The sequence below is a fragment of the Peromyscus californicus genome, unplaced genomic scaffold, assembly GCF_007827085.1.
Source record: "Peromyscus californicus insignis strain IS unplaced genomic scaffold, ASM782708v3 Scaffold_5__1_contigs__length_169319896, whole genome shotgun sequence".
Taxonomy (NCBI): Eukaryota; Metazoa; Chordata; class Mammalia; order Rodentia; family Cricetidae; genus Peromyscus; species Peromyscus californicus.
In genome coordinates this window covers 14,571,224-14,589,958 of record NW_026294573.1, presented here as the reverse complement: position 1 = coordinate 14,589,958, position 18,735 = coordinate 14,571,224, and the positions used below count along the sequence as shown (strand labels likewise).

The window sequence follows — 18,735 nt, the reverse complement described above, 5'->3', positions numbered from 1 at the left end:
TCCCCTCTGCCTTCTCTATCTGCTCTGCATGTCCACCACGGCTGACGGTCACCTTCACAGCCAGTGGCCACACAGGTATGAGCTCAGGCTGGGTGTGGCCACATCACGAAGACGCCTTGTCCTCCCATGGCGTGCAGGCCCTACTGGGCCCCAGAACTGTATCCTGCTCCAGAACTGTTCCTTCCCCAGAGCCCTTACGGCTGTCCACCTGTCCCCAGGCAGGATCACCACTATGTAAATGTTTGTGCAAATCTCACTGTGGGATGGCAGGCTCCGCAGTGAGGTAGGGCCATCTCCTAAAGCATTACTTCGCTGTCATGGGGCCCCAGGCAAGGACACTCCACTTGCTGTTTCTCCTACTACATGTTCTGACTAAGCCAGTCCAGCTGGTAGAGAACTCTGACTTCCACCTGGCTGGGGACTACCTCCTGGGTGGCCTCTTTTCTCTCCATGCCAACGTGAAGAGCATCTCCCACCTCAGCTACCTGCAGGTGCCCAAGTGCAATGAGTGAGTCTCCACACGAAGCTGCGGGTGGTGGCGGGGCGGGCATGGAGTCAGGGTCAGGGAAAGCAGAGTCCTCAGAAGGCCGGGCCAGGGCCCAGAATGCTTCTCATTCTTTGCCAATCCCCCAATCCTAGACCCAGCCTGCTAGTCTCCAGTGCCCCCCACCCCCTGCACGGTCTGTGCTCCTGGAATTTCAAGCAGTTGTGTTTGTAATCCTGAGATCTGGATTGCCCCTTTGTTACATCCCTGGAAAGACAGGATGTTTAAGCTCACAGGGTCACCACCAAAGCCATCCTCCACTACCTGTGGGAGCCCCAGTAAGACCATGTCAAAGCCTTGTCTAGATGCCAGGCTCTGTGTGGTGGTGTTTAAGTATTGGGTTCAGACACCGGACACTGAGGAGCCCATTGCAGTTTCCAAGGTTGTGGCTGGGGAGACAGGGAGTGCTCCAGGCTTGGAGAGCCCTCCTTCTCCCTCCGTGAGCCATTTGGGGTGACAGCACCATTTAGAGACCGAGTGCACACGGGAGCCATCCTGACCTTGCTCAGGAGGTGGAACATTGTGGGAGATGGGAAAGAGGAAGGGAGAGAGGAAAGACTGACGAAGTGTTGATGGTGGGAATTCCCCACTTAGATGATGAGGAGGAGGATGGTGTGTGGACTTGAGGCTGGGGAGGATGGTGCAGTGATGGCACCGGGCATGGTGCTAGGTTTTCTGATGCCTGCGATGATGATGGTGATGATGATGATGATCATCATCATGAGGTCTGTAATGATCGGCAGGACCAGTGGCAGCGACATGGTAATGACACTAGTAATGTTGACTGCAGCAATAATGGTGGTAGTTAAATGGGTACAAGGACGGTGGCAGTGAGGTGGTCATGGTTGTAGTAGTTATAGTGATGGTGGTGACGGTAGTCGTGATGGCGGTAGTATTGGTAATGGTGGTGTTGATGGTTATTGTATTGTTTTAAAGATGGGGGTGTTGATAGTGACTGTTAGTAGTGATAATAATGGTGTTTATGGTGGTGATGATGGTAGTGGTCATGGTATAGTAGTGGTGCTGGTGATGGTGTTGGTGATGATAGCAGTTGTGGCAGTAGTGTTGGTGATGATGTAGTGGTAGTGATGGTGGTGGTGATGGTGGTAATGATGGTATTATTGGTGATAGATGATGGTGGTAATGATGGTATTATTGGTGATAGTGGTGTAGTAGTAGTGATGGCATATAGTAGTGATGGTGGTAGTGGTGCTATTAGTGATGGTGATGGTGGTGGTGGTGGTGACGGTGGTGATGGTGGTGATTGTTGTTAGGGGTGGTATAGTGGTAGAAATAGTGGTACTAGTGGTAATGGTGTTACTGACGGTGGCGTTGGTGTTGATAGTGGTGTAGTAGTAGTGATGGTATATGATAGTGATGGTAGCAGTGGTGGTGATGGTGTCATTGTTGGTGACGGTAACGGTGTGGTGGTCCTGACGAGAGCAAGGATGCTGATGTTGTTAGTGGCGGTGATGGTAACGGTGTGGTGATGGTGGTGGTGATGATGACCACAGTAACAGTGATGGCAGTGGTGGTGCTGGGGCAGGGAGAGATGGTGGTGACGGTGGGGATGGCAATGATGGAGGAGATCAGGACAATGACGGGTGGACAATGGTAGAGATCATAGGACTCACAGTGTGGTCACAGGGACAGTGGTGACAAGGATGTGGCAAATGCCAGAATCTTCTGTAATACTTGTCAAGCTTTCCTGTGTGGGGAACCATCATTATCACCAGTACCACCACCATCATCATCACAGTCCCTTCCCCTCCCTGGGGACCCGCCCTCACAGTGTGAGCCCCTCCCCTCCCTGGGGACCTGCTCCCCCACAGTGTGAGCCCCTCCCCTCCCTGGGGACCCGCCCTCACAGTGTGAGCCCCTCCCCTCCCTGGGGACCCGCCCTCACAGTGTGAGCCCCTCCCCTCCCTGGGGACCCGCCCTCACAGTGTGAGCCCCTCCCCTCCCCGTGGACCTGCCCTCACACTGTGAGCCCCTCCCCTCCCTGTGGACCCGCCCTCACAGTGTGAGCCCCTCCCCTCCCTGGGGACCCGCCCTCACAGTGTGAGCCCCTCCCCTCCCTGGGGACCCGCCCTCACAGTGTGAGCCCCTCCCCTCCCTGGGGACCCGCCCTCACAGTGTGTGGCCCTGCAGGTACGACATGAAGGTGCTGGGCTACAACCTCATGCAGGCCATGCGCTTCGCTGTGGAGGAGATCAACAATTGCAGCACTCTGCTACCGGGCGTGCTGCTTGGCTACGAGATGGTGGATGTGTGCTACCACTCCAACAATGTCCATCCTGGGCTCTACTTCCTGGCACAGGATGATGAATTCCTGCCCATCCTCCAAGACTACAGCCACTATATGCCCCATGTGGTGGCTGTCATTGGCCCAGACAACTCTGAGTCTGCCATCACTGTGTCCAACCTCCTCTCCCATTTCCTCGTTCCACAGGTGATTCCTGGGAGATGTGGCGGGAGAGGGGCAGAGGGTGAGGAGCTCTTCCCTGTCACCTCTTCACCCTCTGAACCTCAGTTTCCCCATCTGTAAAGTGGGCTGATGAAGCTCCACCCAGGACTTTCTGTGGGTTGAAGTGGTCAACATGAAGGAGTTTTCAGCACACCGCAGGTGGCCTGCAATGCTAGCGTTCCCACCAACTCCATCTTTCTCAGGAATGAGAACTAACGAGCATTCAGAATTAGCTTGCTCAATTGCCTAGCACAAAACCTGACTCACAGCAGGCCCTCAAGGAGTGCCTCCAGGGCCTGGGGAGATGGCTCAATTGGTAAAGTGTTTGTTGTGCAAGCATGGGGACCTGAGTTTGGATCTTCAGCACCCACATAAAACACCAGGGCCAGCACCGGGGGGCTGCGGATGGATGGAGACAGGATTCCCTAAGCTCACTGGATGGCCAGTCTTGCTCAGTGAGCTCCAGGTTCACTGAGAGGCCTTATCCCCAAAAACAGGGTGGACAGTGATTGAGGAAGACACCTAACGCTGCCTTCTGGCCTCCATACATGTGCACATGAACCCATACACATATGCTCAACACATGTGTGTCATGCACACATATATCATGCACACACACACATGTACACCCAGAAAAGTGCTGATAGTCTCACTTATATTTTAAATTTGGGGGTGGGGTGGGGCGTGAGATGGGGGTCTCTCTACATAGCCCTGATGTCCTAGAACTCACTATGTAGATCAGGCTGACACTTCAAACTCACAGAGATCCACCTGCCTCTGCCACCCGAGTGCTGAGACTAAAGGAGTGCCCTGACATGCCTGGCATCTTTAAGTTGTTTTGAGTCACATCTTCATTTACTTTTGGGGAGAGAATACATGCATGTATTATGGCACGTGTGTGGAGGTCAGAGAACAGTCTGTGGAAGCTGATTCTCTCCTTCCTCCAAGTGGATCTTGAAAGAGTGAGCTCATCCTCGGGCATGGCGGCAAATGCCTTTTCCTTCTCAGCCATCTTGCAAAGCTCTGACTGCTGTCCGTCTGTCACGAGCCACATGAGAGAAAACGCCCAGTCCAGCACAGCTGTAGAATACTATTAAAGATCAGATTGGCACACAGTAGGCTGGCGCTAGTACTGGACTTGCTGCTGTGGCTCTTACCTTGTAAAGTACCTAGAGCAGGGTCAGACACATGGTAGGTGCTAACTATGTGCTTACATTTTGATGTGCAATGTCTGGTCCAGGACTGAGCTCATCCCTTGAGCACCTACTGTATGCCAGGGACGGTTGTGGGTGCTGGGGAAACACCTGGGAACCAGGCACAAATCCCTGCCTGCGTGCAGTCTGTCTCCTACAGGAAGACACAGATGATACGTGCAGATAAATGAGAGATTCACAATGTCAGGAGTGCTATGGGTTAAAGGCAGAGTAGCCAGGGTGGAGACTGAGGCAGGCTTGAGACAACTGGACTTTTCAGCGTGGTGATCAGGTGGGTTTGCTGACCACAGGATAAAGGCTCCAGGGCTTAGGGGAGCTATGCAAGCAGCCGGGAGGAGGGCATTCCAAGAGGCTGGCAGATGTGATGGTAAGAGACACCTGATGGGCTTACACAACAGGGTGAGCGGAGCCAGGGCCTGGAGGAAAGTAGGAGGAAAGGGAAGCAGAGGCCACGAGGATGATGCTGGGATGGAGTGGGGAGGGCGGCGATGGGTGGGTACCCTCAGGGGACAACTGAAAAAACTGGCTGATGAGTTTGTGGTGTGTGCAGAAGGCCAAAGATGCCACCGAAGCTTTTGGCCTGAAAACTGGAAGGGATGGATTCCTTAGGTGAGGGGGACCCTGCAGGTGTCTATGCAGGCAGAGATGAGAATGAAAATCCAGTGTAGACTGACTTCCTCAACTTGGATCAGACTTCAGGAAGTCCGGTGCCAGGTGGTTCATTGTCAGAATATTTAAAACACAGTACGATTTGGGAAAAGTTTCCAGGCAACAATCATTCCCATCTCAGATTCACAATAAAGCTTAAGGTGTAACTACATAGAAACTCCTTTACAAAGTACCTGTGACCATGATGGTGGGTTCTAGCTAAAAGTCCTAGAATCTAGTGTGGTCTCTGACCAATAGCATAGAGGTCAGCAGTACATGTGACTTCTCCCCTAAGGGTGGGTTCTATTAACTAGGAGCTAGGGAGGAAAAGTCTGGCATAAACATTCTGGGGGGTTTGGGTGAGATCTTCCTCTATAGCAAAAGGTGGGTGAGGTCTGCCTCCACAGATAGCAAAGAGGTCATCAAGTCGTTAACAAAATCCACTCAGCTTACTGGAGATATTTCATTTGATCTCCCCCATTGAGAAGACACCCCTACGTGATTAACACTCCTGGTTTCTCTAATGATCCATGAACAAAAAGATCTTTATGCTCCCAACACATATGGACAGGTGGGAAGATGCTGGATGAACTGAGAGAAGAGCCAGAGTCTGGGAATGGAAAGGTCAAGTTCGAGATGGGAGGCGGACATTTTCAAGTCCACTTCTGAGGTTCAGGAGGGAGGTTGGAGCCAGAGCTGGATGATGGTGTCTCTGGCTTGAAACAATGTTTACACAAAAGGCTGAATGAGAGTTGTGAGGAGGGCAGGGGTGGTGGAGGAGAACCGAGGCTGGGAGCCTGCACTTAGGGGTACACTGAGACTATGAAGTCACAGCAGAGGGAAGGAACCATGAAAAGAGATGGAGTAGCCAGTGAGGGGAACAAAGCCTCAATTGGGAGGCATGTGACCAATGGTGAGGCTGGGATGCCCTGCGAAGAAAAAAATGGCGCTCAGGATGTGTGGTAGGAGCTCAGTCAGGGTTCCTAAGTGGTGGGAAGGAGACAGATGTGTACCACCTAGTCAGGATGTGACACACAATAGATGCCCTGTCAGGGGCAGTAGGTGATGAGGAGACTGATGTGGGTCACTCGGACAAGTCATAGTGCATAGCAGGGTCTCATATTTACTAAGGTGGCCATGATGATGACAGTGTAAACCCATCGCTGGGCACGTATGTGTCCCCATATGTCACCAGGGTGATGATGTCAGGTGGAGTGCCTCCTCTAATACCTCACTCCGGCAGGTCACATACAGCGCCATCTCCGACGAGCTGCGGGACAAGCGGCGCTTCCCGGCGATGCTGCGCACAGCGCCCAGTGCCAGCCATCACATCGAGGCCATGGTGCAACTGATGATCCACTTCCACTGGAACTGGATTGTGGTGCTGGTGAGCAACGATGACTATGGCCGGGAGAATGGCCAGCTGCTGAGCCAGCGTCTGATCAGAACAGGTGACATCTGCATCGCCTTCCAGGAGGTGCTGCCCACACCCGAACCCAGCCAGGTCATGGGGCCTGAGGAGCAGAGCCAACTGGACAACATTCTAGAAAAGTTGCAGCGGACCACAGCCCGTGTTGTGGTGGTGTTCTCGCCAGAGCTGGCCCTGCACAACTTCTTCCGGGAGGTGCTGCGTTGGAATTTCACTGGCCTCGTGTGGATCGCCTCCGAGTCCTGGTCTATCGACCCAGTTCTGCACAACCTTACAGGGCTGCGCCACACGGGCACTTTCCTGGGCATCACCATCCAGAGGGTCTCCATCCCTGGCTTTAGCGAGTTCCGAGTGCGCCATACCAAGGCAACGCAACCCATACCCAACAAGACCAGCCCACGGGCCACGTGCAACCAGGACTGTGATGCCTGTTTGAACATCACCGAGTCCTACAGCAACGTCCTGATGCTTTCTGGGGAGCGTGTGGTCTACAGTGTGTACTCGGCAGTCTACGCGGTGGCCCACGCCCTGCACAGGTTCCTGCGCTGCAACCAGGTCCGCTGCACCAAGGAAGTGGTCTACCCATGGAAGGTGAGGGCCTAACCTTGCAGGGACCGACTCCACCGTTGCCGTGCTCAGGGACTCAGGATATGGGCAAAGAAAAAGCCGGACTTGGCTGTGTGTGTCCGTAACCCCAGTGCTGGGGAGGGTAGAGATGGAAGGATTGCTGGGGTCGCCAGCTGCCAACGAAGCTCCAGGTTCAGTGAGAGACTCTGTCTCAAGGGAATAAGGTGGACAGCGACAAAGCAGGACACTTGATGTCCTCCTCTGGGCTCTGTGCGGGTGCACAGACATGCCCCCCCAACATATACACTACACACACACACACACACACACACACACACACACACACACACACACACACACACGGGTACATCAACACAACAACACAGCTTTGTTCTATCTCAGCCACGTGTCTCTGCCGCATATCCTCAGAGCTTAGTTCCACTGCTCTAAGTACTTACGTTCTGAAATGTGCAGTTCTTTGAAAGGTGTTTGGCTACCGGCTGGATTTGACTCTTGAGTGCTGAGGCTCTGGTAACCTGTGTCACCATTCAGAGCGGTGCTGCACCGCTTGCCAGGTGCCCGCTAGGATGCATCGTGATGGTTCTTTCACACCTAGGGAGACTGAGGCACAGGGAGCCAGAGTCACAAAGCCAACTAACTGCAGAGCGAGGACTGCAACTCAGGCCTGGGCTGCTCTGTTCAGAGCACATTCTGGCCAGCACCAGTTTGGGGAGATGGACTCCGAAAGAGCTGACCCTGTGGTGTGGGAGAATGGGAAGGACTGAGTGCAGGGAAAATTCCAGATGATATTTGCAGTGGAGAAAACCCCCAAGGGACACCCCAGGTGACTTCTAGGGAGGGGAAGGTGAGAAAGCAATATTCTCTGCTACTATTCTAAGTTTTTTTTCTTAATTTTTATTTATATGAGTGTTACGTATGTGCACCACATGTGTGTAGTGCCCATGGAGGCCAGAAGAGGGTGTTGGATCCCCTGGAGCTGGAGTTACAGGTGGTTGTGAGCAGCAATATGGGTGCTGGGAATTGAACCCAGGTCCCTGGAAGAACACTCAGTGCTCTTAACCGCTGAGCTAGCTCTCTAGCCCGCATTCTAAGGTTCTAATATGGCTCCAGAGCCCAGAAGACAGGGTCCTGCTGCCTCCATTTTGCAGAAAAGAAACTGGAGTCCAGAGAGGTTGAGCAAGAGGCCCAAAGTTTCAGGAGTGTGGCAGGGATGAGGCCTAGCTCCAGGCACACCAGGTTCCAAAGTCACCTACTACCCGCCGACCGATGCTCCCCCAGAGCTTGACGCGCACATTTGACAGGTGTTGAGGCCGGTGCAGGGGTGGTAGACTCCCAAATGTCTGGTCCCATCTCTGATGCCAGCTCTGCTTCCCTTCTTTCTGACCCCTCCAGCTACTCAGGGAGCTCTGGCACGTCAACTTCACCCTCCTGGGCAACCAGCTCTTCTTCGACCAACAGGGGGACATGCCAATGTTCTTGGACATCATCCAGTGGCAGTGGGACCTGAGCCAGAACCCCTTCCAAAGCATCGCCTTCTACTCCCCCACCCAGCAGAGGATGACCTACATCCACAATGTGTCCTGGCACACCCCCAACAACACGGTCAGCTTGGAGGGTAGTAGTGCCTGGGGGCTTGTCAAGAAGGGCCCTCAGAGATGCATCAGTCACGGCCGGTGGGGTCTCCATTTGGAGTGTAGGGCCTGCGGTCCTGTCCTTCTTTGCCAACAGAGAACTATGGAGTTTAAGGTGCTCTAGCTCCAGCAGATGGGGGACTGGGGGCGGGACTCTGCTTACAGCCCTGTGCTGAAGTGCACGTGACTCCCATATCAGCCTGAGGTGATGGGATTAGGCACATTCTTTGATGCTGCCACCAAATGACTGACTGAGCAGCTTAAAAAATGAAGGGTTTATTTCTACTCAGGGTGGGCACGTGAGGTGTAGGTGTAGGGGTGTGTGTGTGTGTGTGTGTGTGTGTGTGTGTGTGTGTGTGTGTTAAGGACACAGTCCATCATGGTGGGGAAGGGACGGCAGCAGGAGCCCAAGTAGGCTGGTCACATGATATCCACAGACAGGAAGCAGAGAGAGATGGAGGCTGGTGGTCAGCTTACTTCCTCCATTTTATTCAGCCCAGGACCCCAGCCCATGGGACAATAGTGCCCACACCCACAGTGCCAACACCCAGGGTGGATCTCCCCTCCTCTGCTAAACCTTTCTAGAGACACCATCTCAGACACACCCAGAGGTGATTCCCATAGTTTTTAAGTTTCATCAAGTTGTTAGGATTACACATCATAGAGACCGAGGCTACCGCTCTCCCCATTGTGTGGATGAGAACACCAAAGGCACAGAGAAGTTGTGTAACATCCTTAAGTCCACACAGCTGGTCTGTAGTCGAGGCTTTCTCTACATAGCCTTCCAGCTATAGCCGGTCATTCAGTGTTGAGCTTGTGGAGTCAACTAGGTTGGTGTCTTTGTCTGTTTTCTTGAGCTTAAATCACGGGAGTTCTTTGTCTCAGGTTCTGGAGGCAGAAGAAGAGGGAGAGGTGCCGCTGGTCCCTGCAGAGGCCAGGAGCCAGTCTGGCCTCTCTCCTGGTGTTTGGCAGCTTGTTGGTGCTCCCTGGATTTCCTTGGCTTGCTGGTGCTCCCTGGCTCTCCTCGGCTGGCTGGTGCTCCCTGGCTCTCCTCGGCTTGCTGGTGCTCCCTGGCTCTCCTCGGCTTGCTGGTGCTCCCTGGCTCTCCTCGGCTTGCTGGTGCTCCCTGGCTTTCCTTGGCTTGCTGGTGCTCCCTGGCTTTCCTTGGCTTGCTGGTACTCCCTGTCTCTCCTCGGCTTGCTGGTGCTCCCTGACTCTCCTCGGCTTGCTGGTGCTCCCTGGCTTTCCTCGGCTTGCTGGTGCTCCACTCCGATCTTTGCCTTCTTCACCTGGCAGTGTCTTTGTGCTTTTGTCAGGGTCCCTTGTCAGGGTCCACATGTCCCCTCTGTGTAAGAACATAGTCCTCGCCGATGAGGGACCCTTCTTCTCCTTAATCATATATGCGATGACCCTGTAACGGAATCAGGTTACATATTCAGGTCATAGGCATTAAGATCTCATAGGTCTTACTCCAGTCTGAGTTCCCACTGAAATGCAGAGCCTGAGGCAAGTGTCTCGTGTGATAGATTATTACAGATATGCCCCCAAGTACCATGATTGGGAGTTGGAAAAGCATGCAGGAGGGAAGAGGAGAAACCGGTCCGAGGGAATGCCCTCAAGCCAGACCCTGCTGTGAACCACTGGAGGGCCATCTTTCTGTCACCTTCTAAGGACTGGCCTTCGAGCTGTGTCCCAAGGAAGAGAAATGGTCAGCATGGATTGGCTGGATCTCATCTCCTGGTGGCCACAGGTTGCTCTGTGGTGTGCTAAGCCCTTGTATTTCCAGGTCCCATGTGGCTGAGGGCCTAGCAGCTCCAGATGGACGTCTTAACCACACCCTCATGGTAGAGAGTGAAAGGCAAAGCCTGGCAGCTGAGGCGGGGTGCTGGCAAATGATGGCTACATGAGATTGTCCTGCTTGAGTCTGGAGGGCCACAGAGCCTTTAAGGCACTGGGCAGCCCTGTCTGTGCAAAGGGGGCATTTGGTGGGCAGTGACAGGAGGTGAGCATCTCTCTCTTCCGCCTCCATTCTGGAGTCCCTCCCTTTCACTGGCGTGTGGCTGCTGGTTGCTCTGGTTGACCCCTTCAGATGATGTCTATCCTAGTGTCCCCAGCCCTCAGCCGCCTGGTTGTAAAGGGACCTTAGCAGTTGTCCCCGAGACGGAGGCATAGGGCTGTCCTCAGGTATCCAGCAGTCTACCCTGAATGCCCTAGCTTCTTGTGAGAACCCAAGCCCCCTCCTTCTGGGACCTTCTCATTCACCGGTGGGGGGGTCCTCAGAGGAACCAGGTGGTTTGCTATGGATATGTCTCCCCACTGGGGACCAGAATCCCACCCCTACCACTCTAAGACCTCAACTTTTACAATCTAGTGCAGAAGTTCTCAACCTGGGGGTCTCAACCCTTTGTGGGGGTCGCCTAAGACCATCAGAAAACACAGATATTTACATTATGACTCATAGCAGTAGCAAACTTAGTTATGAAGTAGCGATGAAATAATGTTGGGGGTCACTACAACACGAGGAACTGTATTAAAGGGTCACAGAATTGGAAGGTTGAGAACCACTGCTCTAGTGAAGGCCAGGGATTTGAGGTCCTTTATTATTGATTTGTTTGTGTACTCCACGGTGACAGGGATCAAACCTAGGGTCTTCCACATGTTAAGCAAGAGCTCTACCATCTGGCCACATCCTGCTCTTCCTCCTCCTTTTCCTCTCCCCTTCTTCCTTCTTTACTTCCTCTGCCTCCCTCCCTTCCTCCTCCCCTTCCTTCCTTCCTTCCTTCCTTCCTTCCTTCCTTCCTTCCTTCCTTCCTTCCTTCCTTCCTTCCTTTCTTCCTCTCTTCCTTGTCCACAGGGTCTCTAACCCAAGCTGGTTTCAAATACACTATGTAACGGAGAATGAAACTGAATATGTGATCCTTCTGCCTCCACTTCCTGAGTGCTGGGATTGCAGGCGTGTCCTACCATCCCTGGGTTATGGAGTGGTGGGTTCAAATCCAGGGCTTCACGAATGCTGGGCAATCTCAACCAACTGAGCTACATCTCCAGTCCCCTTGGTTTTCTTATATAGAGTCCCGCTGTGTAGCCCAGGATGGGCCCTCTGCAAGGGAGGCCAGTGCTTTTAACCTCTGAGCAGCCTCTCCAGCCCCTCCTTCTGTTTTTTATTTATTTATTTTTATCTCATTTGATTTTTCTGTACTTGGAGAACATGTCTACCGTGATTTCAATCTTTTTAATGTGGTTAAAACTTGCATCACAGCCAAGCCTGGATAGTGTCCGTCCTGGGAGATTCATGCACATTGGAGAAGATTCTGCGCTCTGCGGCTGCTGGGCAGAGTGTCCTGGTAGAGTGTGTTGTTTTATGGTATTGGTCAACTTCTCCACTTCATTGTGGATCCTCTGTTTAGTTCTATGCATTAATCGAAAGTATGATGATCAGTTTCGAATACTAGACATTCTCTGTTTTCCTTTGCCTCTTGCTTGCTTTATGTATTTGGAGTCTCTCTTGTTAGGGGCGTATGTGTTTATACTTGCATTATATGTGGTTGCTGTGCCAGAGGCTTACATGTGTTTCATGCTCCTTTTCTGGGGTCTCTTATAATATCTTTGGGTTTCTCTCGAGATTCCATCTTTTATTTTATGTATTTGTAGTTTTGTTTTTTAATCTGAGTGAGTAAAGATTCAGCCTCAGTCAGTCAGTCAGTCATTTGCTCGGTAAGTTTTCTTATTAATTTGCTTTCTCTAGGGTTATTTCTCCTACCAGTAAGTGGAACACTCTGTGTGTTCCTGAATACCCTCTTCATGCACCTGACTGCAGTTTTGGAGGCTGTGCTGGGCTCCACGGCCCAGTTCTCTGGGGATCTGAGTTGCTGATTCTGGGTTTGCTCTTCTGTCTTCTCACTGTGAGGACTTCAGGCTTCCCATGATCAAGCTGGAAGCCAGCCATACCCAGTTTTTCCTCAAAGTCCCAGTGAAGCTCTCCCGTGTAGCACTTTTAGCATTCTCCATGGTATTTAAAACTTTCTATCTAATTCATGAAAATACTAGTATTCAATGCTGTACACCAGCATCTGGCATCAGTTTATGCCCTGAGTTTCTGTGTGTGCAGGTGTGCATACATATGTGTGCTGGTGCATGGTATGTATATATATGTGGAGACATTAACCTAGAAATGTCATCTGATGACTGGTACAAGAAGTATGTGCATGTTGGGGGACATGAAGGCAGAGACCTCAGACTTGAAAGAGGCAAAAAGAGATGGGCTCTGGTGTCAAGGGGTCCTTCTGGGGCTCCCCGGTCTGAGCCCTGGCTCCTTTGTAGCTAGAGTTTTCCTGCCTTGCCCACAGTCAGGACAAATCTTTGTCACCTGCCAGTCCCACAGCCGCTCAGACCCAACCAAGTAAACACAGAGACTTATATTGCTTACAAACTGTATGGCCGTGGCAGGCTTCTTGCTAACTGCTCTTATAGCTTAAATTAATCCATTTCCATAAATCTATACCTTGCCACGTGGCTCGTGGCTCACCGGCATCTTCACATGCTGTTTGTCATTGTGGCAGCTGGCAGTGACTCCCTCTGCCTTCCTGTTTTCTCTGTTCTCTTCTCTGTTAGTCCCACCTATACTTCCTGCCCGGCCACTGGCCAATCAGTGTTTTATTTATTGACCAATCAGAGCAATTTTACATACAGACCATCCCACAGCACCCCTTCTTGTGTATGTCTGTAACAGACGGTTTTCCTTGGTCACAAAAAACGATCTCCACAGGATCTGGCAGCTGCTCACCCACCCCAGAGCTGTGACTGCCTGAGGTACTTCACTGTCTCCTCCCTCTACCATGCTCTAGCCACACATGGCTCCCCTCACAAGGCTCGGACACTATACCTTCCTCATCCTCTTCCACACCAGCCTCACACCTACTGTTTCCTGTGTATAATCCATCCATTCAGTCCATGCTTGATGACCTTTCTGTGCTGGGCTCTTCTGTAGTAGAGACAATAGCCAGGAATACTGCCCGTGTGCTCTAGTTCACCTGAGACCCCTGCATTTCAGAAGGACATGAAAGCAGGAGCCTTGGCTCTAAGGGACAGGAAAGCAGGGTAGCGGGACAGGTGGTGGTGGTTCAGGCAAGAACAGATCTAGGATCTCTCGATATCTTTCACTTCTCCCCCAACAAGATCAGGTTTTTCTTTGGCCATGATATCCTCTTGGTGGTAAGATGGCTGCCAGCACCCCATGGTTGCACGCTATCTTGTCTACATCCCCAGGAAGTCTCTGTTGTAACCCTTGGGTGTTTTACCAGAGGATGATGGGTTGGATTAGGTCATAGACAGGCAAGCCAAGAGAGTCCTGCAAAGACCTGGTTCTAACAGCACTTCAGACAGGGCCAGGCTACCCTGTCCCAAGGAGCATCCTGCTAGGTGAGGGAAACATTGGCCTCTCAGAGGGTGGGGAAAGAGGGCTCGGGGTCTCTTGTCTTCTTCCTCCAGATCCCCATGTCCATGTGTTCCAAGAGCTGCCAGCCTGGGCAAATGAAAAAACCCGTGGGTCTCCACACCTGCTGCTTTGAGTGCATGAACTGCTTACCAGGCACCTACCTCAACCGCTCTGCAGGTACGGCTCCCGTCACCCCTGCTCGGCACTTCCTCAGCAGACCTTGGCTTCTGTTCATAGCTCAGCACCCCTACCCTGTCCTGGAGTTTTTAGGGGTCTCTTCCCTATGCCAGGGTCTCTGAGGCCTTCCCAGGAATGCAAGTTTCCAAAGGCCAGAGACCAAGCCTGGTACTTCTTGTGGCTCCCCATGAAGCACAATCCCCAGTACAGGTTTCGGTGTGTGTGATACTCCGGGATCAGTCCTCACACTGTGTGCCAAGCACTCAACCCACTCAGCCATCTCCCCAGTTCCACTGACTGAATTCTCACTTGAAAGACACTCTCTCTAGAACACCGACCAAGCCCAGGGTTAAAATTCACACCAGGGTAGCACAGTTCTGGGTTGAGTGTAAGCTTTCTCATGACCTCATGGATTAAAAATTAATTGACGATTTCACCTTTGAACAAAAATCCTTGCTGTGTGCCCAGCAGCACACAGGCTCTGACGAAGCGCTGGTCAAGTCTGTTGAAGGCTCCTGCTGACCCGCCTGTCACAGTTGTCAGTGGCCTGCGGACAGGAGCTCTCTGTCTCCGGTAACTGTCTCGGTGTCCAGCTCTCAATGGGGCTGGGGACACATGGTTGGTAAAGAGCTTGCCTTGCATATACAAGGACATGGGTTTGGTCCCTAGAACCCATGTGAAACAGAGCCAGGCATGATGCATTTGGAACCAGGGCTGGGGAGGTTGAGACAAGTGGATCCCTGGGGCTCACTTGTCAGTTTAGATGACTTGTTGAGTTCCAGGCAAGTGGGAGACCTAGTCTCAATAAAAAAGAAAGAAAGAAAGAAAGAGAGAGAGAGAGAGAGAGAGAGAGAGAGAAAAGAAAGAAGGAAAAGGATGACATTTGAGGAATAATACTGATGTTGTCTTTTAGCCTGTATACCCATGTGTACACACACACACACACACACACACACACACACACACACACACACACGCCCCATGTAAACACCCCCCCCCCAAATACTAACAGAATGAGGCCCTTGAGGATGTGGTTGCAAGCCTCTCCCAATAGGGGGCGATATCTTGACAGAGTGGTCTTAGAGTTGGGTTCTGAGCAAGGAGACCTGGGTTTGAATCCTTATTTGGTAACTTACTGGCTCTGTGACTTTGAGAAAGGGACTTAACCCAGCTGATGAGGCTGCAGGGGTCCTTGCCTCCCTCTGGCTCAGGGCCCAGAAGACACAGCAGCTCACAGGTGGGGATCCAGCTAATGGGAGTTGCTGTGGGTTCTTGCAGATGAGTTTAACTGTTTGCCTTGCCCGGATTTCATGTGGTCCCACATGAACGCCATCACTTGCTTCAAGCGGCAGCAGGCCTTCCTGGAGTGGCACGAAGCGCCCACCATTGTGGTGGTCATACTGGCTTTCCTAGGCTTCTTCAGCACGCTGGCCATTCTGCTCATCTTCTGGAGACATTTCCAGACACCCATGGTGCGCTCCGCTGGTGGCCCCATGTGCTTCCTGATGCTGGTGCCGCTCCTGCTGGCATTTGGGATGGTGCCGGTGTACGTGGGACGCCCCACGGTCTTCACATGTTTCTGCCGCCAGGCTTTCTTCACCGTCTGCTTCTCCGTCTGCCTGTCCTGCATCACTGTGCGCTCCTTCCAGATTGTGTGTGTCTTCAAGATGGCCAGACGCTTGCCACGAGCCTATGGCTTCTGGGTGCGTTACCATGGGCCCTATGTCTTTGTGGCCTTCATCACAGCCATCAAGATAGCCCTGGTGGCGGCCAACATGCTGGCCACCACCATCAACCCCATTGGCCGGACTGACCCTGAGGACCCTAACATCGTGATCCTCTCCTGTCACCCTAATTACCGCAACGGGCTACTGTTCAACACCAGCATGGACTTGCTGCTGTCCGTGGTGGGATTCAGCTTTGCTTACATGGGCAAAGAATTACCCACCAACTACAATGAGGCTAAGTTCATCACCCTCAGCATGACCTTCTCCTTCACCTCTTCCATCTCCCTCTGCACCTTCATGTCCGTCCACAATGGAGTGCTGGTCACCATCATGGACCTCCTGGTCACTGTGCTCAACTTCCTGGCCATCAGTTTGGGATACTTTGGCCCCAAGTGTTACATGATCCTGTTCTACCCAGAGCGCAACACTCCAGCTTACTTCAATAGCATGATCCAGGGCTACACCATGAGGAAGAGCTAGCCTTGCCCACCGGCCTCAGGGGCAGAGACCCCAGCCTGCTACTGGTGTTCCTATGCCATTTCTGTAGTCTGGACATTTTTACCCACTTAGCACTTGAAAATACCCATAATGCACTCCCGCCCCCCCCCCCCCCCCCAGCTGTTTCACTGGCCCGGAGCTGCCACTCACTTATGGAAGAAGCCACCCAAGGTGACCTATGGGGCTCCAAGTACAGTCTGATTTATAAGCCTACCGCTGCCATCTGGTGGTCACAGTGAGCACCTGCAGGCTGTGGCCCATGCCTTTCAGCCTGCTCAAGGCTGGTCATTGTGAGGCCCACCGTGGGCTCCAGCATGTTTCCTGTTTCTGTGTTCCATTTCCAGTTCCCAGGAAGCACACGTTTGGGCTTCTATGTTCTAATGGACAGCTAGGCATCATGGGTCCTTCATTGTTGCTTATGAATAAACTTTCCTTGGGTGAAATCGATGTCCCTTCTTGATTTCAGAGGTTCCCCAAGGAAAGGCCCACGGACTCAGTCGGGGCATTCATTGCTGGGTGACCTTAGGCCAACTTGCCCTTAAGCCTACAACTTGCCCACCTCTGAAATGGGAACCATAGTTGGAAATGTTGATGTTTGGGGGCTGAAGAAATGGAAGATGTTACAGACTTGGTAGGAAGGGAGCTGTGATGAGTTACCCTTCAGGAAGAGATCTGGGGAGAGCCACCGCATGGTTGCCATAGACAGCCATGATGGGGCCTGGGGGGAGCCTGTGGGTCCTAAGAGGAGCTTCCTTAAGAGAGATAACCACCACAGACAGCATGACGGGGCTGCAAGAGAATAAGCCTTCACTTCTTTGGAAGCCTTGTTCTGTGGGGTGTGTGTGTGTGGGGGGGACATTCTCCATTATGTTACTTAGGCTACGTGCCAGAAATCCCAGAGCAGAAAGGCACTAGTCAAAAGTGAAGTTACAATTCAATGTTTGGGGCCTGGATATCAACTGCGAGGGAGTCTTCCAGGTCATAGCAAGCTTGCTTATCAATGCCCTGTCCAGAGAGAGAGCTGTGAGGAGGCATGGCCTGATTTCTGAGGGTGGGGAGGGGCAGATAAAGGGTTTATAATATAACAAGAATCAGGCCTGATCCCTCGGTGCTCACCAAGGAGACAGAGCTCCAGTGTGAGGTTCTAAACTACCCTCCAGAGAGCCTCAGGGGCCAGCTCAGGGGCACCCAGATCTCAGACAAGAGTGCAAGCATTGGAGTGGTGGTGTTTGGGCAGGACAGAGGGACAAGCTTCCGGAAGGGTCACCACTGGAGGACATGGGTGGAGGTTTTTCAAATCTCCTCTGGGAATGAGAAGTTTCCCAACAGTTGAGAGGATGGAGCTGTTTCCTCCCGGGTTAAAGAACAGAAGTGTGGGGGTGGGGCCAGGTGTGGATATCAAGAGGAAAGATGGGAACACAGAGCAGAAGGAAAGACAACTGGGGCCCCAGGACAGAGGCTCAGCTCTGGGTCTCGGGGCCTTGTCCTTTCTGAGTGTCCCCGCCAGTGTTCTGGGCACAATGTGCCCCCTGCCTCTCTGATCTGTCACCTAAGAAGCCATCCTGGCACCTCTTGCTCCATGTCCAGCTGTGTCTTCCCATAGTCCTCAGCTTGGGTCTCATGTAGGGGCTGGAGATAGTGAGGGGAAGACCCTGGACTGGGCAGTATTTCCCAGAGGAGCCAAACAGAGCTTAGGATATGCGTATACAATGGTAAGAAGACGTTTATTAGATGAGTCTACTGGGCCGCTATAGTGACCTGCAGACAGGAGAGCTGGGGACCCCACAGCTGCAAAAGAAGGAACTTTGCTGTCAGACAGAGAGGGGACAACTTTGCAGTCCCAGTCTGAGGCCAAAGGCCTTGGCACCTCTGCAGAACACTGGTCCACATCCAAGTTCAAAGGTTAAATGATCCAGAGTCTGGTGATGTCTGCTGCAACAGAAGCACTCTCTCAAGGATGACGCGGAATGCATACTAGCATTCCTCTTCCATGCTTCACCCTGCCAGACCCACAGGGCCATGCCAGTCACCTCAGGAAATGCTCCAAAGTGTGCTTTACCAACCGTCTAACTAACTCACTAACTAACTAACTAACTAACTAACTAACTAACTAACTAACTAACTAACCAACCAACCAACTAAGATGGTTCTTAGTGCAACAATGGAATCTCTCAGCAGACACTAAGGATGTGGTTTTTTTTAAAAGCGAGGTCTTTGTGGAATATTCCTTCTCCATCCTGTCCATACTTCCCAGGAGATCCTGGAGCCTAGACAGAGGGGCCTGGCTCGGCTCTGAGCTTTCAAGGAACGATTTGTAGGGTCTGGTCCTGGCTGTGTCCCATATGGTCCCCCTTGCCTGAGGGACCAGATTGTAGGGG

General features: G+C 52.3%; 1 protein-coding gene across 1 annotated transcript; it reads left to right on the top strand.

The window, feature by feature from the left end:
• Nucleotides 1-317: 317 nt before the first annotated feature.
• Nucleotides 318-16,339, top strand: Tas1r2 (taste 1 receptor member 2). The gene is made up of 6 exons (XM_052714981.1): nucleotides 318-508; nucleotides 2,696-2,996; nucleotides 6,117-6,893; nucleotides 8,283-8,492; nucleotides 14,009-14,132; nucleotides 15,411-16,339. The coding sequence occupies exons 1-6, from the start codon at nucleotides 318-320 to the stop codon at nucleotides 16,337-16,339; spliced, it is 2,532 nt and encodes an 843-aa protein (XP_052570941.1).
• Nucleotides 16,340-18,735: the final 2,396 nt, after the last annotated feature.

Coding starts and splice junctions, on each gene's coding strand:
- Tas1r2 (XM_052714981.1), top strand. CDS start 318: ATGGGGCCCCAGGCAAGGACACTCCACTTGCTGTTTCTCCTACTACAT. Junction 509..2,695: donor CAGGTGCCCAAGTGCAATGA/GTGAGTCTCCAC, acceptor GTGGCCCTGCAG/GTACGACATGAAGGTGCTGG. Junction 14,133..15,410: donor CTACCTCAACCGCTCTGCAG/GTACGGCTCCCG, acceptor GGGTTCTTGCAG/ATGAGTTTAACTGTTTGCCT.